This window comes from Mustelus asterias, chromosome 12, assembly GCF_964213995.1.
Source record: "Mustelus asterias chromosome 12, sMusAst1.hap1.1, whole genome shotgun sequence".
Classification (NCBI taxonomy): Eukaryota; Metazoa; Chordata; class Chondrichthyes; order Carcharhiniformes; family Triakidae; genus Mustelus; species Mustelus asterias.
This window is the reverse complement of record NC_135812.1, coordinates 12,629,908-12,657,033: the sequence shown is the minus strand read 5'-3', so window position 1 is coordinate 12,657,033 and position 27,126 is coordinate 12,629,908. Positions and strand designations below refer to the sequence as shown.

General features: G+C 48.4%; 1 protein-coding gene across 4 annotated transcripts in view; it reads left to right on the top strand.

The window, feature by feature from the left end:
* cluha (CLUH binding protein of NUMT mRNA a) overlaps positions 1-17,033 on the top strand; it is a 102,096-nt gene extending 85,063 nt beyond the window's left edge. For all 4 annotated transcript variants that reach the window (XM_078224762.1, XM_078224761.1, XM_078224759.1 and 1 more), the window contains exons 22-26: positions 174-295; positions 450-543; positions 8,307-8,441; positions 12,152-12,225; positions 15,193-17,033. In XM_078224762.1, coding sequence (XP_078080888.1) covers positions 174-295; positions 450-543; positions 8,307-8,441; positions 12,152-12,225; positions 15,193-15,367 — 600 coding nt within the window. In that variant the 3' untranslated portion in view covers positions 15,368-17,033. The remainder of the gene's footprint in view (positions 1-173; positions 296-449; positions 544-8,306; positions 8,442-12,151; positions 12,226-15,192) is intronic.
* The last annotated feature ends 10,093 nt before the right edge of the window (positions 17,034-27,126 follow it).

The window sequence follows — 27,126 nt, the reverse complement described above, 5'->3', positions numbered from 1 at the left end:
GGTGTAGGCACACCCACAGCGCTGTTAGGAAAGGGAACTCCGGGATTTTTGACCCAGCGACGTCATTTGAGACATCCTTGGAATAAATTAATCCATCTGCTTTTTGCAACTTATTCTAACCTACCGCCGTGCAAGTGATGTAGTCCAATGGTACTTTATGCTTACCGTTGCAGAGTAACATCGGCCTTGTGTTGCATGGTGTGATGGAGTACGATCTCGCGCTGAGATTCCTGGAGAACGCTCTGGCAATCAATGGAAAATACCATGGAGCAAAATCCCTCAAAGTTGCCCTGAGGTAATTAGTCGCCGCGTCACGTGTGTGTATATTATTTTTTTGTCAGTTGATTTTTTTTTAATATCACTCTGGGATTTTAAAAGAAATAAAATGATTTAAAGAATGAAAATCTGTATTTTTCCTCCTCCCCACCCCCCTCCACCTCACTCACCAGCCACCATCTGGTTGCACGTGTCTACGAGAGCAAAGCAGAGTTTCGATCAGCCCTGCAGCACGAGAAAGACGGTTACACCATCTACAAGAACCAGGTCAGTCTCGCACTTTCAGCGGGAGCTGCACATCTCATTTGCACCTTGTCACCGTCTGCCTCGGTGTTAATGATGCCATCTGCAGCCTCGGTTCAGCATGCTTCAAACCGTTGGGATATTCCACAGCCTGGCTTTTATTTTAAATTGTGTTAGATTTATGTCTCGAGTTGGCAAATTAATTTCTCCCAGCTATTTGGGATTCCCTTTTTGACATGTGCGGCTCACTTCCACGTTCCCTCCGCGCTCCCCCCCACACCTCTGCTGTTGCCCCCTCCCTCCATCGCCCTCCCTGGAAGCTGGCTGAGTGTGGCTCAATGTAACCAGCTGTGTTACGCCCGGTTTCCGTACCATTTGCGGAATCGATTCTGTGCCCTTTGGCCTACGTGGTGCTCTCTGTAATCGCACATTGTCACCCGACTCCTGTAGGTTTTTGTTGGAAGTTGCTGTTTAGATAATGAGAGGATGCGGAGATAGCCCAGAGGGCATCGGACTGGTGTATCCGCGTGTTTGTGTCACAATGCACTCAACTGCCTCGGTGTGGTTAACAGGCCAGAGGGGGCAGCTAATCCAATTGCAAAACAACCAGCTCATACAACTCGTGTCTGTCGCTGTCAGTTTCTGATTGGGTTGATTTTAACAGTGAAATGCACACCCACTCCAGGGTTGAAGCATTTTTGGTTTAAATTCTGCCCGAGAGCAGCCAGAACGCAGGATGTTGCTTCTCGATTTGCCGATGCCATTTCAAGTACCGTTGCATTGTTGAGTCACTGTGCCAGCATTCTTTAGTGCTGAAAGAACAACCACTGATTTGATTTGATGTATTATTGTCGCATGTATTGGGATACAATATTATTTCTTGCGCTATACAGACAAAGCATACTGTTCATAGAGTACATAGGGGAAAAGGAAAGAGTGCAGAACGTAGTGTTACAGTCATAGCTGGGGTGTAGAGACAGATCAGCTTAATGCAAGGTCGGCCCGTTCAAAAGTCTGGTGGCAGCAGGGAAGAAGCTGTTCTTGAGTCGGTTGGTACATGTTCCCAGACTTTTGATTTATTATTGTCACATGTATTAACATATAGTGAAAAGTATTGTTTCTTGTGCGGTATACAAAGCATACCGTTCAGAGAGAAGGAAATGAAAGAGTGCAGAATGTAGTGTTATAATCATAGCTAGGGTGTAGAGAAAGATCAACTTAATGCAAGGTAGGTCCATTCAAAGGTCTGATGGCAGCAGGGAAGAAGCTGTTCTTGAGTCGGTTCGTACGTGACCTCAGACTTTTGTATCTTTTTCCCGACGGAAGAAGGTGGAAGAGAGAATGTCCGGGGTGCGTGGGGTCCTTGATTATGCTGGCTGCCTTGCCGAGGCAGCAGGAAGTGTAGACAGAGTCAATGGATGGGAGACTGGTTTGTGAGACGGACTGGGCTACATTCATGACCATTTTGTAGTTCCTTGCGGTCTTGGGCAGAGCAAGAGCTATACCAAGCTGTGATACAACCAGAAAGAATATTTTCTATGGTGCATCTGTAAAAGCTGGTGAGAGTTGTAGCTGACATGCCAAATTTCTTTAGTCTTCTGAGAAAGTTGGTGGGCTTTCTTAACTATAGTGTCAGCAGCATGGGGGGACCAGGACAGGTTGTTGGTGATCTGGACATCTAAAATCGTGAAGCTCTCGACCATTTCTACTTTGCCCCTATTGATGTAGACAGGGGCATGTCGTCCACTACGCTTCCTGAAGTCGATGACAATCTCCTTCATTTTGTTGACATTGAGGGAGAGAGTATTGTTGCCGCACCAGTTCACCAGATTCTCTATCTCATTCCTGTACTCTGTCTCGTCATTGTTTGAAATCTGACCCACTGTGGTGGTGTCTTCAGCAAACTTGAAAATTGAGTTTTTAAAAAAAGTTTTTTAATCACGAGTAGGCTTCCATTAACACTAATGAAGTTACTGTGAAAATCCCCTAGTCGCCAAACTCCAGCACCTGTTTGGGTACACTGAGGGAGAATTTAGCATGGCCAATGCACCTAACCAGCACATCTTTCGGTCTGCAGGAGGAAACCGGACATTGAGAAAACCCACACAGACACGGGGAGAACGTGCAAACTCAGCACAGACAGTGACCCAAACTGGGAATAGTAAAGTAAAGTTTATTTATCAGTCACAAGTAAAGCTTACTGTGAAATTCGCCTAGTTGCCACAGGCTGTTTGGGTCAATGCACCTAACCAGCATATCGTTCCGACTGTGGGAGGAAACCGGAGGAAACCCACACAGACACGGGGAGAATGTGCAGGCTCCGCACAGACAGTAACCCAAGCCGGGAATTGAGCCCGGGTCCCTGGCGCTGTGAGGCAGCAGTGCTAACCACCGTGCTGCCCCAGTTGGTTACGGGGATAAGGCCTGGGTAAGATGTTTTATTGGAGGGGAAGGGGATGCAGACCTGATGGGCCGAATGGCACTGTAGGGATTCTATGGATATTTTCCTCTTTGGATTTCCGGCCCCCCTATTTTGAGACCAGGCTTCGCCTCGGAGTAAGTGGAGCCTGAGATGATTTCCTGAATTTTGATCCCGTTCTGACGCAGACTGGCTGCCCACCTGTCCCGTCACCATTCATTTCATCAGCGTCGAGTGTCTAATCATTTCACTAATGTCCTGGGTGTCGGCGCTTTCCGCATCATTTCATACACCAAGCTACACTCCTGTGTTTGGTGCCAATTAGACTCCCCGTATTAAGCGGACATGTCGAAAAAATTGACACGGTTATAAATGGAATAAAATTGGATGCAAACAGCAGAACAAGCAAGTGAGGAAGTGGTTAATAGAAATGTTTCAAAGTCTGTGTGCGGGGAATAAAAAGGATTAACTCACTGTCTGTTCACATTTAATGTATTCAGGGGACTAATTGGATGTGAAAAGGTTTGGTTGTATTTGCATATGTAATGCAGGTTAGTTGAGGTGCAGTAATTGGACCAGGAATGGCTTGCAATACTATGTAATGTTCACAAAGGTGTGGAATTGCGCAGAAGCTGTTTAAAGTACAAAGGTGATAAACAGGTTAATTCTAACCTGATTTTAACCAACCCTACCTTCACGGGTTTTGGAAAAACCAGTCTGGAAAATGTGGTAACAGAGCGTTCCTCGCCCGCTCCGAGAAAGGCCGAGGATTTGGAAAGACGGGAAAAAATCCTCGCAAAAAGATTAATTGCTCCTAATGACTCGATCCGCTGCTTTTATTTCTGGCTTTTTATTTCTGCTGCTAAACACAAAGGTGCCTAATCTGCAGTCGAAGTGGGGGTGGGATGGCAGCACTCGCGTGTCAGGAACGGTGTCAAGAAAGCTGCCAATCCTCCCACACACTTCCTCCAACCCCCTGCCCTCCCCATCAACCCACCACTGCAAGCGCAAACCTTTTACTCCAGACGCTGCAGAATGAGCCGTAATTGTAATTTCAGCGGCCTTTATGGCGGTGAGTTTGTGAATGCAGGCTTGATTTATTTATTTTTTTAAATGCATGCGTCTTCAGACCTGCGTCGACTCGAGCCAGTCACATTAAGTACTGTCACCTCCTGCTTAGTTACTTACGGGAGTAGGGGGGGGGGGTGGGGTTAGCAGCTCCAAGTTGAGGAAGAATGAACTCTCCTGGCTTTCCCCTGTCCTCTCAGCTGGCGAGTGGGTCAGAGATTGAAATCGATGGGAATGGATGAGGGGGAGGAATAAAGAGGGCGAATGATGCTGGAACTCGCTTGTGAGAGTTCTGCCTGTGCTGCACTGGACAATCAGGGGGCATTGAGAGTGCCAACCTCCAGCAGAAAATCACGCAAAGCCCTCAACTCCAGCTTTAAGCTACCCGGCTGCACCCACCTCCATACCAGCTGATGAGTCAAATGCATTTACCATGCCTTGATGTGAGCAAGGTGGCAAAAGAAAGAAAGACTTGCGTTTATATAGCGCCATTCATGGCCACCCAACATCCCAAAGCCCTTTACAGCCAACACAATAATTTATTTGAAGTTTAGGTAATGTTGTAATGTAGGAAATGCAGCAGCCAATTCACACACAGCAAAATCCTTCAAACAGCAATGTGATAATTAACAGATAATCCTGGCCCTCTGACAGTGCGGCACTCCCTCAGTCCTGACCCTCCCACAGTGCGGCGCTCCCTCAGCACTGACCCTCCCACAGTGCGGCGCTCCCTCAGCACTGACCCTCCCACAGTGCGGCGCTCCCTCAGCACTGACCCTCCCACAGTGCGGCGCTCCCTCAGCACTGACCCTCCCACAGGGCGGCGCTCCCTCAGCACTGACCCTCCCACAGTGCGGCGCTCCCTCAGCACTGACCCTCCCACAGTGCGGCGCTCCCTCAGTCCTGACCCTCTGACAGTGTGGTGCTCCCTCAGTCCTGACCTTCCCACAGTGTGGCACTGCCTCAGTCCTGACCTTCCCACAGTGCGGCGTTCCCTCAGTCCTGACCCTCCCACAGTGCAGCACTCCCTCAGTCCTGACCCCCCCACAGTGCAGCACTCGCTCAGTCCTGACCCCCCCACAGTGCAGCACTCCCTCAGTCCTGACCCCCCCACAGTGCAGCACTCCCTCAGTCCTGACCCCCCCACAGTGCAGCACACGCTCAGTCCTGACCCTCCCACAGTGCGGCGTTCCCTCAGTCCTGACCCCCCCACAGTGCGGTGCTCCCTCAGTCCTGACCCTCCCACAGTGCGGTGCTCCCTCAATCCTGATCCTCTGATAGTGCAGCGCTCCCTCAGTTCCCCCCCCACCCCCACCCCTCTCAACTGACAGTGTGGCACTCCCTCGGTACTGTATTGGAGTGTCAGCGTGGTGGGTGTTTGAGGCCAAATGATCAATAATGTGTTTTTATCCAGTTTTTGACACGAAAGGTTGCTGTTACTTCCTTTTTAGCCGGCTAACCAATCATATTGCTCCTGGCTATTTATATAGTTTAACAGAACAGCACCATATGTTTGAGCGGTTGGAAAATACTCTCTCCTTTACACACCCTCGGTTGAAGAGGGGCAGTTTGGTAAAATTAGCCAGGTTTCTTCTGGGAGAAATATTGGGTTTCCCCTAATGGCTCCTCATGGGTTAATGTTCGTATGATATTGAAATGTGAACCCGGTTGTGCATCTTGATGTCAACAACCAGATCCATTTTTATTTATTAACCATTTTTAACAGTAAAATGTCCCAAGGTGCTTTCCAGCAAGATCAGCAAAAGAAGTGGGTTTTACGGAGGAGAGGGCAGTATGCATGGATGTGTTGTTGCTATTATACAGGGCCTTAGTGAGGCTACACCTAGAGTATTGTGTGCAGTTTTGGTCTCCTTTTCTGAGGAAGGATGTTCTTGCTCTCGAGGGAGCGCAGCGAAGGTTTACCAGGCTGATTCCGGGGATGGCGGGACTGATGTATGAGGAGAGATTGACTAGGTTAAGATTGTTTTCACTGGAGTTCAGACGAATGAGGGGGATCTCATAGAGACTTTTAGAATTCTAACAGGACTAGACAGGGTCGATGCAGGGAGGATGTACCCGATGGCGGGGGAGTCCAGAACCAGGGTCACAGTCTGAGGATTCGGGGTAAACCATTTAGGACGGAGGTGAGGAGACATTTCTTCACCCAAAGAGTGGTGAGCCTGTGGAATTCATTACCACAGGAAGTAGTTGATGCCAAAACATTGAATGTATTCAAGAGGCGGCTGGATACAGCACTTGGGGTGAATGGGATCAAAGGTTATGGGGGGAAAGCAGGATTAGGCTATTGAGTTGGACGATCAGCCATGATCGTGATGAATGGCGGAGCAGGTTCGAAGGGCCGAATGGCCTCCTCCTGCTCCTATCTTCTATGTTTCGAATTCTGTTGATTATGTGGAGTGATGAGGTGATCGCAGCCTGCGTGGATCTACAATCAATTTGAATGGGCCTAAGCTTGGAAGTTGAGAAATTAGACAGGATTCCTATTTCTGTCTGCAGGTTGTGCATGGATGGACCATTAGAAATTGTATAGGGACAGTCAGATAAAGAGCTCGAGTGTCAGTACTTAGAGGTAATCCCAGTCTTGTGGATCTCTGCGGTTAGTGTGAGTGGGTGTAGCAGAACTAGCTGAGGTGTTCATTACATAATTTTTATTTTATTTATTGCCCGTCCCTAACTGTCCTCCATTTCAGAGGGCAGTTGAGCGTCAACCACATTGCTGTGGCTCTGGAGTCACATGTAGGCCAGACCGGGTAAGGAAGGCGGATTTCCTTCTCAAGGACATTCGTGAACCAGATGGGTTTTTACGACAATCGACAATGGTTTCATGGTCATCAGTAGATTCTTAATTCCAGATTTTCATTGAATTCCTATTTCACCATCTGCTCTGGTGGGATTTGAACACCGATCTTGCTCATGGTCTCTGGATTACTAGTCCAGTGACAATACCGCTGTGCCACAGCCTCCCCTGTCCGCACCACATGGGCTCAAATCAGCACCTTAAGATTTAAAAAAAAGTAGGGCGGCACAGTGGTTAGCACTGCTGCCTCACAGCGCCAGGGACTCAGATTTAATTCCAGCCTTGGGTGACTGTGTGGAGTTTGCACGTTCTCCCCGTGTCTGCATGGGTTTCCTCCGGGTGCTCCGGTTTCCTCCCACACTCCAAAGATGTGCAGAATCATAGAATCCCTACAGTGCAGAAGGAGGTCATGCGGTCCATCGACTCTGCACCGACCACAATCCCACCCAGTCCCTATCCCCGTAACACCATGCATTTACCCTGCTAATCCCCCTGACACAAAGGGGCAATTTAGCACGGCCAATCCACCTAACCCGCACATCTTTGGAGTGTGGGAGGAAACCGGAGCACCCGGAGGAAACCCACCCAGACACGGGGAGAACATGCAAACTCCACACAGACAGTGACCCAAGCCGGGGATTGAACCCGGGTCCCTGGCGCTGTGAGGCAGCAGTGCTAACCACTGTGCCACCGTGCCGCCTGCACCGTGCAGGTTAGGTTGATTGGCCGCGCTAAATGTCCCCCAAATGTCAGGGGGACTAACCGAGTAAATACGTGGGGTTATGGGGATAAGGTGGGGTTGTTGTCGGTGCAGACTCGATGGGCCAAATGGCCTCCTTGTGCAGTGAAGGGATTCTATGATACTTGTCCATTGTTGAGCCATTTGTACAAGTCAGTTTGGACAGTTGGAAGTGATTTGGTTCAGCTACACGACACACAGGGAGCTTCTTGAAACAAATGGGATTTTTTTTTTCTCGTGCCTGATGCTTAAGGGTTCGCTGTAATTATCAAATATATGACCAGGGTGATGTGGAAACGGAGAGATGCAATTATTTTCATCAGCAATTCATCACCTCAGTTAATTCTTCAATTTAAATAGAGATAAAACCTGGGAGAATGCTAATTTACTCTGTTTCTTGTGTCACACGTTGGAAATTTGCGTTGAATTGTATTTTTAAAAAATGTCGTTGTTCTACAACAGTATTGGGTTTCACTCACAGGATGCCTTGCACCAGTCCCGTGTGAATGTGTGTTTTAAATCTGACGATAAATTGCCTTTATTCCCTATCCTATTAGTTCCCTCAAAGCCAGACACCAATAGCTAAGCTGACAGGCTGCTGGCTTGGTCCCAGACGGTACGTCTGTCTGCTGTGTGGTGTCTTTAATTCTCTGCGCTAAGCAAGGTGGATTATATTACTGTAATCCAGTCGTTTGTAACCCTGCAAATTTACTTGCTGATCCCCTTTCCATCTCCCTCCGCAGCTGGGCGATAATCACGAGAAGACCAAAGAAAGCTCCGAGTATTTGAAGTATCTCACACAGCAAGCTGTGGCTCTCCAGCGTACTATGAATGAGATTTACAAGAATGGATCCAACGCCAGCATTCTCCCACTCAAGGTAGGTCATAGAGCAATCCAGCACGGAAACAGGCCCTTCGGCCCAACCGGTCCATGCCAACCATGGTGCCCTCCCAGCTAGTCCCAATTGCCCACGTTTGGCCCATGTCCCTCTAATCCTTTCCCATCCATGTACTTTTCCAAAATGCTTTTTAAATGTAGCTGCCTCAACCACTTTCTGTAACAGCTGATTCCATATCTGCACCATCCTCTGCGTGAAGAAGTTGCCCCTTTTAAATCTTCCCCCTCTCACCTTAAACCTATGCCCTCTTGCCCTCTAGTTTTCAATTCCCCTTTCCTGGGAACAAGATGATGTGCGTTCATCCTATCTAAGCCCCTCATGATTTTATACACCTCAATTAAGTCACCCCTCATTCTCCTACGTTCCAAGGAATAAAGTCCTAGCCCGGCCAATCTCTCCCTATAACTCAGGCCCACTCATCCTGGCAACATCCTCGTAAATCTTCATTGCGTTCTTTCCAGTTTATCAATGTCTTTCCTATAACAAGGTGACCAAAACTGTACACAGTACAAGTCACACACACTGGGGGTAAAAGTGGCTTACCAAGGGGATTTGTTGTCACAGTCTGACCTATTTGTGATTCTCTATGCTAAATAAGAAAAGCACATACTTACCCTCCCATATGTTTGACATTAATTGGGATTAGTAATGTGTTATGTTTTATACCTTCTCTCTGATGTGGGAACTTGTGACTGTTATTCACTCCATTAAGTACGTTCCTATTTAGAACTGCATCAGCAAACTTGGCTTGTTGCAATGTGGTTGACTCTCAACTGCCCTCGGACACCTAGACCAGCCAGCGATGCCCATGTCCCATGAATGAAGTAAAACAAGGAATTGTCCTGACTTGAATTATGCTTCTATCGCCTTGTTGAGGAATTTCCAATCTTCATTGAGGGAGGGGAGGAGAATCATAGAATCCCTACAGTGCAGAAGGGGGCTGTTCGGCCCATCGAGTCTGCACCGACTCTCTGACAGAAATTGTACCCAGGTCCTCTCCCCTGCCTTATCCCCGTAACCCCACACATTTATCCTGGCCAATCCACCGAACCTGCACATCTTTGGTAACAGGAGCACCCGGAGGAAACCCATGTTGTGTAGACACGGGGAGAACGTGCAAACTCCACACAAGCAGTGACCCGAGGCCAGAAGCGATGCCGGGTCCCTGGCGCTGTGAGGCAACAGTGCTAAGCACTGTGCCACCGTGCCACCCTAAGGGAGCTGTGGAAGATGAGAAGATGAGTGGCACAAGACACCGGCAAGAGCCCAGTTTCATTTTCTCAGGATAACTGAGGGCAAAGAGGGCAACTTGGTCCGTTCTAACTCATCCACCCAGGAAGAATCTATAACACATCCTCATCGCAGCATCCAAATAACCTTCAACATTATTGTCATCTCTACCGATCCAAAGGTTCACTTTGTTCATTGCGAAAGAAATTCCTGCATCAATTTTATATTTATCTTCACCCACTTCGAGCTCCCCCTTCCCCTCAACCACCCGCCCACCCCAAAGAGCTCCAGGTGGTTCACTGTTTTAAAAATGTATCTATAGACGCAGCCCTGCTCTTAATTACCTCCAGACTGAATAACACACGTTTTTCCAGTTTTCCTCTGAATTCAGTCCCTTGTCTGGTGCTCACCATTGCGGAGTTGTTGAACCCATTTCAGGACCTTCTCTGCAAACTGATATCCTGTGGATTTATTTCCGTTTTGACGAGACCTCCGACAATCGCCAGTCATCTGTGCTCCTGTGAAGTGTCACAATTCCCCCTTTATCTTTGTACAGTCGGCCCAATGAAACCCATTTCTGGGGAATACTTTGTGTTTAAAGCCCTGTTTTAGAATCCCAACAGTGCAGAAGGAGGCCATTTGGTCCATCACGTGCACCATCAAAGCATCTTACAGAATGCTGCGAGGCCTGGATAGAGTGGACATGGAGAGGATGATTCCACTAGTAGGAAAAACTAGAACCAGAGGGCACAACCTCAGACTAAAGGGACGATCCTTTAAAACAGAGATGAGGAGGAATTTCTTCAGCCAGAGAGTGGTGAATGTGTGGAACTCTTTGCCGCAGAGGCTGTGGAGGCCAAGTCGTTGAGTGTCTTTAAGACAGAGACAGATTGGTTCTTGATTAATAAGGGGATCAGGGGTTATGGGGAAAAGGCAGGAGAATGGGGATGAGAAAAATATCAGCCATGATTGAATGGCGGAGCAGATTCGATGGGCCGAGTGGCCTAATTCTGCTTCTATATCTTATGGTCTTATCTCCATACTCGACCCTCCAACAGAGCATCTTATCCAAGCCCAGCCGCTGCCTATCCCTGCAACCCCGTGCATTTACCCCACTAATCCCATAACCCACACATCTTTGGACACTAAGGGGCAATTTTTTTTTTAACCATGGCCAATCCACCTAACCCGCACATCTTTGGACTGTGGGAGCACCCGGAGGAAACCCACACAGACATTAAGAGAATGTGCAGACTCCGCACAGACAGTGACTCAAGCTGGGAATCAAACCCGGGTCCCTGGAACCAGGTGAATGAAAACCTCTGGCTGGGCCCGCATTCATTGCCCATCCCTAATTACCTTTGAGAAGGTGGTGGTGAGCTGCCTCCTTGAACCGCTGCAGTCCATATGCTGTAGGTACACCCACAGTGCTGGTAGGAAGGGTGTTCCAGGATTTTGACCCAGTGACCATGAAGGAATGGCGATATATTTCCAAGTCAGGATGGTGAGTGACTTGGAGGGGAACTTCCAGGTGGTGGTGTTCCCATGTATCTGCTGCCCTGGTCCTTCTAGGTGGTAACGGGTGTAGCTTTGGAGGGTGCCATCCAATAGAAACATAGAAACCCTACAGTACAGAAAGAGGCCATTCGGCCCATCGAGTCTGCACCGACCACAATCCCACCCAGGCCCTACCCCCATATCCCTACATATTTTACCCGCTAATCCCTCGAATCTACGCATCGCAGGACACTGAGGGGCAATTTTTTAGCATGGCCAATCAACCTAACCCGCACATCTTTGGACATCAATGTTTAGTGTCTTTTTATTTTCTCCTTTGTGATTTCATAAACTGAGCCCGTTTCCCGATGCAGATTGAAAGCAGGTCTCTCTCCTGCTGCCCTGAGTAACCTGGCAGGCAAGAGAAACAGTGCCAAATGTGCTGCCTCATTTTGAATCTGTATTCGTGTCATTTCAAAGCCTTGAAAGATCACAGACGCAATTAACCCAACGTGAAGGTCTGGCACTCGTGGAGGAACAGTTCAAAGGCATACTGAGAAGGATGTGATTTCAGCTTTAGCTGGTTAATTTCCCTTGTTTAGATCACACACAGTCACATCTCTCTGACTGTGCGGCTTGGCTGCTGTAGGTAACCATGGCAGTGCCAGAGTTTCTTTCTGTTCTCTCTATGGTTACCAGAAGCCAATGATTAACCATTCTCACCTGGGAAAACCCAGGTGTGACTGTCAGAACTTTGGCTCCTCGCCACGTGGCCTTGCTATGGCCTGCTGTATCATTGGAAACCTTGTTTCTCAGCAGAGTCGGGGTGGGGGGTACGATGTCTGGAATCGGAATAGATTGTGAATTTGTTCAAACTCTCACGCAGTCTAATTCGATTGAAAAAAGTTGTACGAGGGGAGATTGAATGTTGTACTGAATCGGTGACCTTGCCATGTTTTCAGTTCACAGCTCCCACCATGGCTAGTGTGTTAGAACAACTCAACGTTATAAATGGAATCCTCTTCATACCCCTCAGGTAAGGAACTGACCTTTGTATTTATCCCTCTGGCCACACATCGCACTGAACAAAAAACTGATGTATTTCCTTCCAATATAACGGCAAATTACTGCGGATGCTGGAATCTGAAACAAAAACAGAAAATGCTGGAAAATCTCAGTAGATCTGACAGCCTCTGTGGAGAGAGAATAGAGGCAATGTTTCAACTCAAAACGTTGGCTCTATTCTCTCTCCACAGACGCTGTCAGACCTGCTGAGATTTTCCAGCATTTTCTGCTTTCTTTGCATTTCCTTTCAGCCTCATTTTTAAATTGGTAATAAACGACTGTGCGAACGGGACATAAAACTACACTGGTCGTCTTCCTGTCATGTGTTCAGCATCCACTGATGATTTGGCAACCATTTCAACTGCTAATGACAGATGAGGTAGTACATATTGGATTGGGACTCACCAAAGCGATCATTGTAACAAAAGAAAATTACAGCACAGGAACAGGCCCTTCGGCCCTCCACGCCTGCACCGACCATGCTGCCCGACTGAACCAAAGCCCCCTACCCTTCCGGGGACCATATCCCTCTATTCCCATCCTATTCATGTATTTGTCAAGACGCCCCTTAAAAGTCACTATTGTATCTACTTCCACTACCTCCCCCATACAGATGCCATGCAGATCCAATGTTTCATGTCAGTGATTCGTTTAAGCACGGCCGGGATTCTCCGACTGCAACCACGGCTGGGATTCTCCGGCCCCCCCCGCGGCTGGGATTCTCCGGCCCCCCCCGCGGCTGGGATTCTCCGGCCCCCCGCAGCTGGGATTCTCCGGCCCCCCCGCGGCTGGGATTCTCCGGCCCCCCCCGCGGCTGGGATTCTCCGGCCCCCCGCGGCTGGGATTCTCCGGCCCCCCCCCGCGGCTGGGATTCTCCGGCCCCCCCGCGGCTGGGATTCTCCGGCCCCCCCGCGGCTGGGATTCTCCGGCCCCCCCGCGGCTGGGATTCACCGGCCCCCCCGCGGCTGGGATTCACCGGCCCCCCCGCGGCTGGGATTCTCCGGCCCCCCCGCGGCTGGGATTCTCCGGCCCCCCCGCGGCTGGGATTCTCCGGCCCCCGCGGCTGGGATTCTCCGGCCCCCGCGGCTGGGATTCTCCGGCCCCCGCGGCTGGGATTCTCCGGCCCCCGCGGCTGGGATTCTCCGGCCCCCGCGGCTGGGATTCTCCGGCCCCCGAGGCTGGGATTCTCCGGCCCCCGCGGCTGGGATACTCCGGCCCCCGCGGCTGGGATACTCCGGCCCCCGCGGCTGGGATACTCCGGCCCCCGCGGCTGGGATTCTCCGGCCCCCGCGGCTGGGATTCTCCGGCCCCCGCGGCTGGGATTCTCCGGCCCCCGCGGCTGGGATTCTCCGGCCCCCGCGGCTGGGATTCTCCGGCCCCCCGCGGCTGGGATTCTCCGGCCCCCGCGGCTGGGATTCTCCGGCCCCCGCGGCCGGGATTCTCCGGCCCCCGCGGCCGGGATTCTCCGGCCCCCGCGGCCGGGATTCTCCGGCCCCCGCGGCCGGGATTCTCCGGCCCCCGCGGCCGGGATTCTCCGGCCCCCGCGGCCGGGATTCTCCGGTCCCGCGGCCGGGATTCTCCGGCCCCCGCGGCCGGGATTCTCCGGCCCCGCGGTTGGGATTCTCCGGTCCCGCGGCTGGGATTCTCCGGCCCCGCTGCTGTAGATGGAGATTTGACCGAGTGCCAAATTCTCCATGCTCGCTGGTGACACTGCAGAATTCCAGCCCCTGTTGGAAAATCTCACCACTATTTTACATTTCCTCAGTGGGTCATTTTAGCCCCTTGCTCATGGCTAATCTGTAACCTGACTGCACAGACCTGCCGTCCCTTAAACAGTAAGTATCATCAAACTCCGATTTTAATTATTGATCTCCTATCAGTGGCCATTGGCAGAAGAGAGTTTCAAACTTCAATCACCCTTCGTGTGTAAAGCTGTTGCCTAATTTTACTCCTGAAAGGTCTGGCTCAAATGTTTAGAGAGAGAAACTATCTGTTTCCCTTAATATCTTGAAATCTTTGATCAGGTTCCTCCTTCTGGGCAATACAGAGCCAAACGGCACCTCAGGAGATACCAAAGAGAAGGCTGAGGACTTTCTGTTTTCCTTTTCAAACCAACTTTCTTGTCACCACCTGACCTCTTGCTGGCGTACTGAGAGCTATTTAACCAGGCGGGGCATTACTGCCAGGGCTCCGCCCCTGCCCTAGTATCGCATGTGCTGGCCTCAAATAGCTAACAGCCCAAAGCTACCTGGATGGAAAATCCTGATCATGCTTCCTGCCACTCACATGGATTAAGTTCTGGCAGTTTAACTGCTGGCATCAGTTAACATGATCTGGAGTGACTCGAGTGTAAAATCATAGAATCCCTACAGTGCAGAAGGAGGCCATTTGGCCCATCGAGTCTGTCGCGACCACATCCCGCCCAGGCCCTATCCTCATTAACCCCATGTATTTACCCAGCTAATCCCCCTGACACTAAGGGGCAATTTAGCACGGCCAGTCCAACTAACCAGAAGGTCTTTCGGACTGTGGGAAGAAACCGGAGCACCCGGAGGAAACCCTCACAAACATGGGGAAAACGTGCAAACTCCACGCAGTCACCCAAGGCCAAAATTGAACCCGAGTCTCTGGCGCTGTGAGGCAGCAGTGCTGTGTTACCGTGCTGCCCCCAAAATGCCAGAGATTGGTATGTATAAATTCTCCTACTCCCCAAAAATTGTATGGCTGATGCTCCTAACTTGAAAGGAACGAAAGCATTACAGCAGTGCAGGAGGAAGCTGGAGAATGGGATGGAACCAAACTGTTCCCAGATATTTTTAGATATTACTGATGAGCCCCCCCCCCAACCCTACCTTTGCACCTGCCCCTCAGACGATGCTGCTTGCAGATGTTTTATTGCTTTTTGTTTTTTTAAAAAAAAACGAAAATATTTCAACAGCCAAAAAGACCTGGAAAATTTGAAAGCAGAGGTGGAGCGAAGGCAGCAACTGCAGGGAGCTGTGAAAAGTGCGGAGCAGGAGGAAAGTACAGAGGAAAAGGTGATGGAACCCCGTCACACCAAAGAGAAGAGTCAACCAACTGTCGAACCGTCCACGGAACAGGCTTCAGCGTAAAAAAAAAAGAAGCCTGTTTATTTTTCCGAACCTTCCAGGAACTGACACCTGCTTAAACCTCGGCACGTTTTTGCAGGCTGTAGGAGACTTGTTGCAATAAACTTTTATCTCTTGCGCACAGACAGGAAATGCACTGGTACACGCAAATGTGTTGCATTTAACGTTTCTTTTTTGGGAAAAAAAGAAGGAAAATCCTGCCATAGCGGATCTGGATAATATCAAAGCCTTAGCAGTGGCATTGACTGCACAATGTTTTCTTTTTAAAAAAAACTATTTAAAAAAAAAACTAGGTGTTTAAACGCAGTTACTTGTAAAGTTATACAACTCAACTTGTACAGTCAATGAAAAGGAATCAATCGTTTGTAAAGTACCTGTGTAATAGTCTAAAAGAAACTGTACAGATGACAAATTCCAAAAGAATGAATCTTGAAATACTTAAAATACTCAGGTCATTATACGTTGTGTAAGGGGCACCAACTGGGGGGGGGGAAAAAAACATTTAAGACTTTGGTATTCCAAGGCAATTTTTTTTTCCAATTCTGAAGCTAACTATGATAATTAGCTACATACCCTGACGAACGCGCTTACAAGTCGCTCACTGTCCGGGTGGTGAAACCTGTACACGAGTTGCGAAAAAGTTCGGCTACCACCCCGGCTCGAGTTGGCGTGTTCATTTTAAAAGCTGACGACTTTTAAATTGCGAGGACTGTCAAAATTGTTTGGAATTTGCGCACTTGCCATTGGTAACGGGATCATTTCCTCGCCCCGAAACAAAAAGGAAAATTTTTTTAAAAATTGCCCCCTCTTTTTTTTTTTACCCCAGCTTTGGGAGTGCTCCCTTTTTCAAAAATTTAGAATTGGAAAATGTCTGCAAACTGACGTGGAATAAGTGGAGGAAATGTGTACTTTGATTTTCTTATTTTTTTCCTCTTTTTGTATCGTGCTGTGACACGGTTCCAAGCTGTAAGTCTGATGGATGGTGGGATTTCTATTTAGTGCATTTAAAGTATGTGCGATGAAGCCACTTGATTCGCAGAGCGCTGGCATTGCACAGTGTGTACTCACGGGGAGACCTCTTATTGTTCCAGTGAGTGACTGTGACCAAGAGAGATAATGAAAGCCATTTTAAAAAATGAATAACCCTGTAAGCTGTGTATGTACGTTGTGGTACTGATGAGACAAAAAAAAAAGATACATTTATGAAAAGTAATGAGTGATATATAGTATATTCTCGAATCCTATAATCGTATTTCATGTGATGTGATAATGGAATCATTACACAGTAAATTCCTCCCATTAAGGATGTGTAATAAATGTTGGAGTAAGTTGATTTTCTTTTTACCTGGGTATTCACGGTGATTGTCCATAAGTTGCTTCCTGAGCTACTGCGTGGGTGTATCTGATTAATGCAAAAATCATCTTAATTGCTGCACTGGCCCTTTTGGATGTTAACGTTATGCTAACAGCTTTGAAATTGTTCTTGCGCAGCCATGTTGCGCAGAGGGTTGAGGTGGTTGGGCGAGTGTGTGGCGGCTGTGTCGTGGGGAGGGGGGGGGGAACGGAGCAAGAGAAGGTGAGGGCAGTGTCTTCGTTGCAAAGTGACTTGTTCTTAAATTATTTGAATTTACTACCAAGAGTTCAATAAAAAGATGAACAAGGAACATAACTTGTTTTTGTATCTCCAAGATTTTTTTTGTTCCGCATTTACTTTGATTCCAGTGAAGATGGGGGAAGTTCAACATTGTTACTAATGCTAATGAATTTTTAAAGTAATGTTGTTTAAAAATCATATTGTGGTATTCATTTTGTTGACAATGACATGAAACCTGGCCTCAATTTATCTGCCTCGTGATTCCTTTATTTTTTAAAATTTTGGATTCAATCTGTTTCATATTAGGAAAGGGGAATATCTGCTAATATGAATAAATCCGAAACATTGACCTCTTTAACTGACCTTTAAGCTCCTTTCTTTATTTTAGACTAGCACTGAGAGTCATAGAGCGATACAGCACGGAAACAGGCCCTTCGGCCCAACTGGTCCATGTCGACCATGGTGCCCTCCCAGCTGGTCCCAACTGCCCGCGTTTGGTCCATATCCCTCTCATCCTTTCCCACCCATGCACTTATCCAAATACTTTTTAAATGTTGCTATTGTACCTGGCTCAACCACTTTCTCTGTCAGCTCATTCCATACACGCACCACCCTCTGCGTGAAGTTGTTGTCCCCCTCTCACCTTAAACCTATGCCCTCTAGTTTTCAATTCCCCTTCTCTGGGGAAAAAGACTCTGTGCGTTCATCCTATCTAAGCCCCTCATGATTTTATACACCTCAGTAAGGGCACCCCTCATTCTCCTACGTTCCAAGAATTTTTTTAAAAATTCATTCTTGGGATGTGGGTGTCGCTGGCTGGGCCAGCATTTATTGCCCCATCCCTGAGGGCATTTAAGAGTCAACCACATTGCTGTGGCTCTGGAGTCACATGTAGGCCAGACCAGGCAAGGACGACAGATTTCCATCCCTAAAGGACATTAGTGAACCAGATAGGTTTAATCGACAATGGTTTCATGGTTATCAGTAGATTCTTAATTCCAGGTATCTTTTATTGAATTCAAATTTCACCATCTGCCGTGGTGGGATTTGAACCCAGGTCCCCAGAATGTTACACTGGGTCTCTAGATTATTAGTCCAGCGCCAATACCACTAGGCCACTGCCTAATCCAAGGCCAAAATCCTTGGAATGTGTAATATGTTTCACCTTCTCCCCTTCCCACCCCCGCCCTCTTCCGCCATTGCCATTGCTGCAGTCATATAGTCTGTTGAGAGACTAGTTCACAATTAATGGTTGCTTAACTGAGGTATTGGAGCACGATGTGTACCCATGCACAGGTGTAACAAGGACTCAATGCCTTTAAAAGGGACGGAAGGAGGAGGGACCAGTCTAATAAAACCTCTCCGAGGCGGCCTTTTGTGCCACAGACACCAAAGTGGTTAATAGAATCATATAGTGCAGAAGGAGGCCATTTGGCCCATCGAATCTGCACTGACCACAATCCCACCCAGCCCAATCCCCATAACCCCATGCATTTACCCTAGCTAGTCCCCCTGACACTAAGGGGCAATTTAGCATGGCCAATCCACCTAACCCGCACATCTTTCGACTGTGGGAGGAAACCTATGCAGGCACAGGGAGAATGTGCAAACTCCACTCAGACAGTGACCCAAGCCAGGAATCGAACCCAGGTCCCTGGCGCTGTGAGGAAGCAGTGCCAGCTACTGTGGGTGATCTGTGCTGGGTTCTCATCTCCTCAGTAAATCACTCCTGGTATCTAGAGGTGCATTTATCTCCCCTACACCCCCACTACTGAGCTTCAATCTTTGTCACCAGAAACATGCTTTGCATTTGCCTAACTGGGACTGAAGAACAGCAGGCCCCAATCTGCACTGACCTCACTTGCTATGTTGATCTATTTTTGAATATTAAAATAATTACAGGAAGCTGGATGCATAATTGAAATTGTTCTTTGGGAATGTACTTGTTCCCTCTTTTATGATCTGGTTGCAGTGCTGAGGACAAGTGTACAGTTTTAACAATCCTCTCGTGCACCTAGACTGTTGAATGTTCCAATCTGCTCTATGTGGATGAAGGGGAGAGATGATTGTATGTTCTGCCGGAGATGAGACAAAGTAAGCACCAACCATTCAACCATCCAAATTATCACTTTGAAAAGTTCATTACCAGCCTGAGCCTCACTATTGGAATATCATAGAATCCCTACAGTGCAGAAGAAGCCATTTGACCCATTGAGTCTGCACCAACTTTGAGAGCATCTTAGCTGAGCTCTCTGTCCCACTCTATCCCTGTAATCCCACACATTTATCATGGCTAATCCAACTAACCTACACATCTTTGGGCACTAAAGTCCATAGGACACTAAAATCGGCCCCGCAGGTGGAGAAGGTGGTTAAGAAGGCGTATGGTGTGCTGACCTTTATCAATCGAGGGATTGAGTTTAGGAGTCCTGGGATAATGATGCAGCTATATAAGACCCTCGTCAGACCCCACTTGGAGTACTGTGCTCAGTTCTGGTCGCCTCATTACAGGAAGGATGTGGAAAAGATTGAAAGGGTGCAGAGGAGATTTACAAGGATGTTGCCTGGATTGAGTGGCATGCCTTATGAGGATAGGCTGAGGGAGCTCGGTCTTTTCTCCTTGGAGAGACATAGGATGAGAGGAGACCTGATAGAGGTATATAAGATGTTGAGAGGCATAGATCGGGTGGACTCTCAGAGGCTTTTTCCCAGGGTGGAAATGGCTGCTACGAGAGGAGTAAGAAGTTTAACAACACCAGGTTAAAGTCCAACAGGTTTATTTGGTAGCAAAAGCCACACAAGCTTTCCACATCATGCTACGAGAGGACACAGGTTTAAGGTGCTGGGGGGTAGGTACAGGGGAAATGTTAGGGGGAAGTTTTTCACACACACGGTGGTGGGTGAGTGGAATTGGCTGTCGTCAGTGGTGGTGGAGGCAAACTCAATAGGGTCTTTTAAGAGACTCCTGGATGAGTACATGGGATTTAATAGGATGGAGGGTTATAGGTAGGCCTAAATGGTAGGGATATGTTCGGCACAACTTGTGGAGCCGAGGGCCTGTTTTGTGCTGTAGTTTTCTATGTTTCTAAAGGACAATTTAGCACAGCTAATCCACCTAACCTGCACACCTTTGGAGTGTGGGAGGAAGCTGGAGCATCTGGAGGAAACCCACGCAGACATGGGGAGAACATGCAAACCCCACACAGACTGGGTCCATCTAGTATTTTTATTCTTTAATGGCTTGTGGCAGGGTCAGCAGTTATTGCTTATCCTTAGCTGTCCTTGAACTGAGTGGCTTGCTCGGCCATTTCAGAGGTCAGTTAAGAGTCAACCTGATTGCTGTGGCTCTGGAGTCACATGTAGGTCAGACTGGGTGAGAACGGCAGATTTTCTTCCCTAAAGGACATCAGTGAACAAGAAAGATGTGGTTTTTACGATAATAGACAATAGTTTCATGGTCACCATTACTGAGACTAGCTTTTAATTCTAGATGACTTAATTTAAAATTCATTCATCCAATCAATTAATTAGGACCACATAATCTATTAAAGTTTAAAATTTATTAGTGTCACAAGTAGGCTTATATTAACACTGCAATAAAGTTATTGTGAAAATCCCCTAGTCGCCACACTCCGGCACCTGTTCGGGTACACTGAGGGAGAATTTAGCATGGCCAATGCACCTAACCAGCACGTCTTTCGGACCATGGGAGGAAACCCACGCAGACACAAGAGCGTGCAGACTCTACACAGACAGTGACCCAAGCCAGGAATCGAACCCAGGTCCCTGGAGCAGGTGTAAATAGTTCTAGTAGTTAATAAAGACTAGAGTAAACCTACTGAAGACTACAAAGGTTTGAGATGCGCTGTTCCAGAACCAACACCCAACAGAAATAACAACTTTGACAAGAGCTGCATCTGCCATTTCTGTGCCCCCCACCCCCTCCCGCACTGCCTTCACCCTGTCATCTCAAAGATCTATTATCAACTAATTAGCTCTGCTGGATTATACACAAGGAGTCCTTCTGACCTAGCATTTTGTACAGGATAAATAGTATCCTCCATTATTAAACCCCTATTTGCGTGACACAAAATGAAAGACCAATTTCTATGGTTACACAAAGACCCCTCTACTCTTTAATAATATAGCAGTTGTGATGGATTACCTCATGCTGCGCCAATGTGACATTTCTATCTTTGTACATCAGCCAGTGTTTGTGGACAAGTTTTTCGAGGTGTGGTGAAGCTTCCATAACCACAAAACCAAACGGCTTAGAAACTTGGCAGTGCTCTCAACAGCTCTTCACTACTGATTCTTGTAACCAGTTAAACAGTAACTAGTCTACCCTATTGCGTCAGGTGAGACGGCATCTTGAAGATGTTGGGATTTCACCACAGCGAAGGAAAATAGAGTTCGAAACAGAAAATCCTCTCGAGATCATTCAAAACAAATAATTCCCCATTACTCCCCCCTTCCCTAGAACACAGGTCCTCTCAAATGTGAAGCCATTGGCTATATGCAAGTCAAGCTTGCCTGTTGTATAATCGGCTAGCTCAGTTGGCTAGTTAATGGTGCAGAACGATGCCAACAACGCAGCTTCAGTTCCCATACTGGCTGAGGTTATTCATGAAGACCCCGCCTTCTCAACCTTGCCCCTCGCCTGAGGTGCGGTGACCCTCAGGTAAAATCACCACCACCGGTGAGGAGATGGCCCAGTGGCATTATCACTAGACTATTAATCCAGAAATTTGGCTAATGTTCTGGGAGCCTGGGTTCGAATCCCGCCATTTGAATTCAATAAAAAAAATATCTGGAATTCAGAATCTATTGATGACCATGAAACCATTGTCAGAAAAACACATCAGGCCCACTAATGTCCTTACCCGGTCTGGCCTACGTGCGACTCCAGAGCCACAGCAATGTGGTTGACTCTCAACTGCCCTCGGACAACTCGGGTAATAAATGCTGGCCAGTCAGCCAATGATGCCCATGTCCCACGAACGAATAAAAAAAGTTAGCTCTCCCCCTCAAAGAGGAGGGCATCCTATGGAATTATCTGGGACGATGGGGACTTTATTATTGTAGAGTGCACAAAGATTCAACTTGATCCGGGCACTCATGAATATGCAATTTACCATAAGGTCAACCAGTAATTGGGAGTGACTGCTTTGTGTCCATCCCCTGGGATACTGAGAGTAACATTTAGTAAGGAGAATTTCTAAACTATATAAGTGTGTTTGGCTATGGGTGCATCTACACCACAGGGACTGCAGTGATTCAAGAGGGCAGCTCAGCACTATCTTGAGAGGAATTGGAGATGGGCAATAAATGTTGGCCTAGCCAGCGATGCCCACATTCTGTGTACAAATAAAAAGGCAGAATAGGCTCGAGGGATTATATAGTCGATGGTTACTCGTATTTCTTAGATCTATTATTTCATTTAATGAATTGCTAGAAAATGGAAATCATAGAATCCCTACAGTGCAGAAGGAGGCCATTCAGCCCATCAAGTCTGTACCAACCACAATCCCACCCAGGCCCTATTCCCGTAACCCCACACATTAACCCTGACTCTAGGCTCAATTTAGCATGGCCAATCAACCAAACCCACGCATCTTTGGATGTGGGAAGAAACCAGAGCAGAAACGGGGAGAACGTGCAAACTCCACACAGACAGTGACCAACCACTGCGCCACCGTGCTTTTCCCACTCAAATGCTCATGAAGATCATATCATAGAATCCCTACAGTACAGAAGTACAGTACATTCAGCCCATCGAGTCTGTACCAACCACTATCCCATCCACGCAACCCCCATTTACCCTGTTAACCTCCTAGTGTTAATTTAGCATAGCCAATCGAACTAACTCTTTGGGGTATGGGAGGAAACCGGAGCACTCAGAGGAAACCCACGCAGACACAGGGAGAATGTGCAAACTCCACACAGACAGTGACCCAAGCCGGAATCAAACCTGGGTCCCTGGCGCTGTGAGACAGCAGCACTAACCATTGTGCCACTGTGTCACCCTATCAATCTCATGTCCTAGCAATCATGTAAGCTTACACTGCAAGTGTTGCCTTGGATTAGTAGAAGTGCTGCTTTCGTCAGAATGTTGTGAGTTCAAATCCTATTCTAGAGATTGAAGCAAATAGTCTAGGCTGACACTCCCGTGCAGGAGTGAAGGGAGGACTCTAACATTGGAGCTGGTGTTTATCAGTACAGATTTAACTGGGAGGCTCCTCTGTCTCCTCGGCTACATGTAAAACAATGAGTATATTGAAGAAGTTCTCCTGGCGATCTGACCACAATCTTCCAAGCAAAATATGTATTTCTAAAAAACAGCTGATCTTGTCACTTGTGATCTCTTTTCTTGGAACGTTGTTGTTCACACATTGGCTGCCATCTTTCTCTATATTTCAGCTGGGACAATCTTTCCCAGATGGGTCTGCTGGTGTGCAAGGAGTCTCTCGGTGATACTGGGTTGGGATCCCCATAACACCGGGGTTTTATGGTGCAGTATTATGGTGGCCTCTTGGATCTGTCAGGAAAGCAGTTGAGACATTTAAAAAATCAATTCTGTAATGTTTCAGCAATTAAACTGCATTCACAGCCAGAGCACCCGTTTCCTGACCTGTCGGGGTCTTTGAGTAAAATGTACCGCCAGTAGGGTTGGGCGGCACGGTGGCGCAGTGGTTAGCACTGCTGCCCCATAGCGCCAGGGACCTGGGTTCGATTCCCGGCCTGGGTCACTGTCTGTGCAGAGTCTGCACGTTCTCCCCGTGTCTGCATGGGTTTCCTCCGGGGGCTCCGGTTTCCTCCCCCAGCCCAAAGACGTGCTGGTTAAGTGCATTGGCCGTGCTAAATTCTTCCTCAGTGTACCTGAACAGGCGCTGGAGTGTGGCGACTAGGGGATTTTCACAGTAACTTCATTGTATTGTTAATGTAAGCCTACTTCTTAGAATCCCTACAGTGCAGGAGGAGACCATTCGGCCCATTGAGTCTACACTGACAACAATCCCACCCAGGTCCTATTCCCGCAACCCCACATATTTACCCTGCTAATCCCCTGACAATTTAGCATGGCCAATCAACATAACCACCACATCTTTCCACTGTGGGAGGAAACCGGAGCACCCGGAAGTGCCACTCGTGACACTAATAAATAAACTTTAAACTTTAAGTGAAACTGACAGACTGGGAGGGTTTTGATCAATTTCGCCGAAGATCTCCAGCCATGGTCAGCTGAGAAGAGGCTGCTCTCAGAGAGTGCCCTCACTGTTGGGCTGAGTGAGTGCCAACTTCACCCGCCTGGCACCTAACTCACCATCAGCTGCATTTCCGTGCCGCCAGCCTTCAAACGCTGCCACCAGCTCCAGAACCAGCATTAGCAGCTGCTTTCCCCTGAGACACATACCTCTCCAGGGAAGGATGGACACCAAGATTCAGCTGGAGGAAGACGCCACCTCCCCCCACTCACCCAACACAGGGGGTGGAATTTTACCGTCCCACCCACCCACCGTGGGAATTGTAGCGGGTGGGACAGAAAAGTTGGCGGACCGGCTAAAGATCTATTGACCTCGGGTGGGAATTTCCAGTCTTGGGGCGCACGACTGGAAAACCCGCCCATTGTGTATATTTTATTCCGAGATTGATAGATTTTTGATCAGTAAGGGAATCAAGAGGTACGGGGAAAGAATGAAGAACTGTACAGCACAGGAACAGGCTGTTCGGCCCTCCAAGTCTGTGCCGACACAGAAGCCTCTCTAATCTAATATTTTCTTGCCTCTACGCGGTCCATATCCCTCTATTCCCGGCCTATTCCTGTACCTATCCAGATGCCTCTCGAACGTTGTTATAGAATCTGCTTCCACCACCTCCTCCAGCAGCGCGTTCCAGGCATTCACCACCCTCTGTGTGAAAAACTTGCCCCTTACGTCACTGATGCGCGATTGATCCACTCGGGAGGCTAGGACGTACCCGGGAATAAAGGCTTTTATTCACAACAAGATTGGAGCACACTACTTAACAATATTATCCCAGACTAAGGGCTACTAGGAAGTACCAGTGACCTTTATACTCCTGTAAGAAGGCGGAGCCGAACGGAGTGTACCACATAAACAATAATAACAGGTGGAATACCCAAACCCTAACCCCAACAGTAACAAGAGTAACATATGTACAAGTACCCATAGTGGTAACCATCTATGGTTCACCACAGTCGCTTCTAAACTTTCCCCCTCCCACTTTCAACCAAAGGGCAGGGAAGTAGACGTGAGAAATGTCAGATCAGCCATGATGGTGGAGCAGGCTCGAGGGGCCAAAGGGCCTACTCCTGTTCCTATTTCTTACAGAAACATAGAAACTAGAAGCAGGAGGAGGCCATTCGGCCCTTCGAACCTGCTCCCCCATTCATTTTGACCATGGTAGATCATCAAATTCAACATCCTGATCCCGCCTTCCCCCCATATCCCTTGATCCCTTTAGCCCCAAGAGCGATATCTAATTTCTTCTTGAAATCAGACAACATTTTGGCCTCAACTACATTCTGTGGTAGTGAATTCCACACATTCACCACCCTCTGGGTGAAGAAATTTCTCCTCCCCTCAGTTCTATAAGATTGACCTCTTATCCTCAAACTATGACCCCTAGTCCTGGTCTCCCCCACCATTGGGAACATGTGAACTTATGATCTTATGTCTGAACACCAATGCCCCAGGGGGCTCTGGCTCTCACGAGAGGCCACTGCAGACGTCTGCTGGAGAATGGCTGCCTTCCCAGTGGAACAGGTGCATAGGTATGGCCCGTGGCCAATAAAGTGTCTAGAACTGGAGGGCCATCCCGAGTCTCAACTCCTCACCAAGATGTGTGGTCTCTCCTGCGAGAAGCTAAAGCAGGGAGATGTGAGGGTGTTCACAGTCACCTGTGTGGAGAGGAGGGAAGGACATTCTGGAGGATAGATGAGAGGGAAATAGGGATTGTGAGTGTTGGTTGCTGAGGTGCCTGGAGAGAGGAAAAGGCGGAGCAGCAAAGTGGGTTATCCGGAGGGGTGCTCACAGCAGGATATTGGGTGAGTCGGGGTGCATCGGGTTGTACCCCTCGCCTGCCATGTCCTCCCGATGTCCTGGATCCTCCTGTCTCCAGGTTGGTGGGACCTGTTGCCTTCTTTCAATCCACACCTGGAAAGGCTCATCTTCACCCCCTCGTCCTTGGGGAAAGTTCATCTCACCGCAGCCCCTCACATCCCCCAGCAGGATATCCAGGTAAGTGAGAGAAAGCCCGGAAGCAGCTTCCCCAGGTCTCCCACTCCATCCGTGTGGTTGGTGCTGCAGCCTCAACACTCCCAGTGTTGGTGAGCCTTTGTCATCCACGTCAGAGTCGCCTCCATGAGAAACCCTTCCTTTGTCAGAATAGAAACGTAGAAAATAGTCGCAGGAGTAGGCCATTCAGCCCTTCAAGCTGATCGAAGTATATGTTGCCATAGCAACCAGGACTCCTTGGTGGGGCCGGTTGGCTCAGTTGGGTGGACAGCTGTGATTTAATCATGATTGATGTCAACAGAACAGAGTTCAATCCCAAATCCTGCTGGGATGGATTTGGGACTTGCCTTCTTGCGCTCCCCATATCAGAGGTGGTGGCACTGTGAGTTGGATCTGCCTTCCGCCAGGGAACTGAAGAAGAGGCTGATCAGCCTTTCCAACCTTTAATTTCTCTTTTGCCATCCTGGGAGGGGGCAGGTAACTCCATTCTAGCCAGCTGCTAATGTTGCTGTGTGTGACCAGCTGCTCCAGGGTATTTCTCTCAGAATTGTTTCCGACTTCCCCGCTTTATTGAGGGGGAGCCGCACTGCTGGAGGTGCCGTCTTTCAAATGAAGCATCAAAGCAAGGCCCCATCTGCCTCTCGAGTGGATGTGAACGATCCCATGGCACTTCTCAAAGAGTTAGGGAGTTCTCTCCAGTTTAGCAGCCGATATTTATGTCAATTAGCGTCAATGAAACAGATTTTCAGTCTCGTGCCTGCCTCTGGGTCCTCCACAACAGGTGAAAGAAAAGAAGTGACATTTGTATGGACTGAAGGAACTGTGAGATATACAGCCAGACCGAGAATCAAAGACATAAACTGTATGAGGGACACAGGGAGCACAAGAGACTTAAAGAGAGGAGGCAGAGA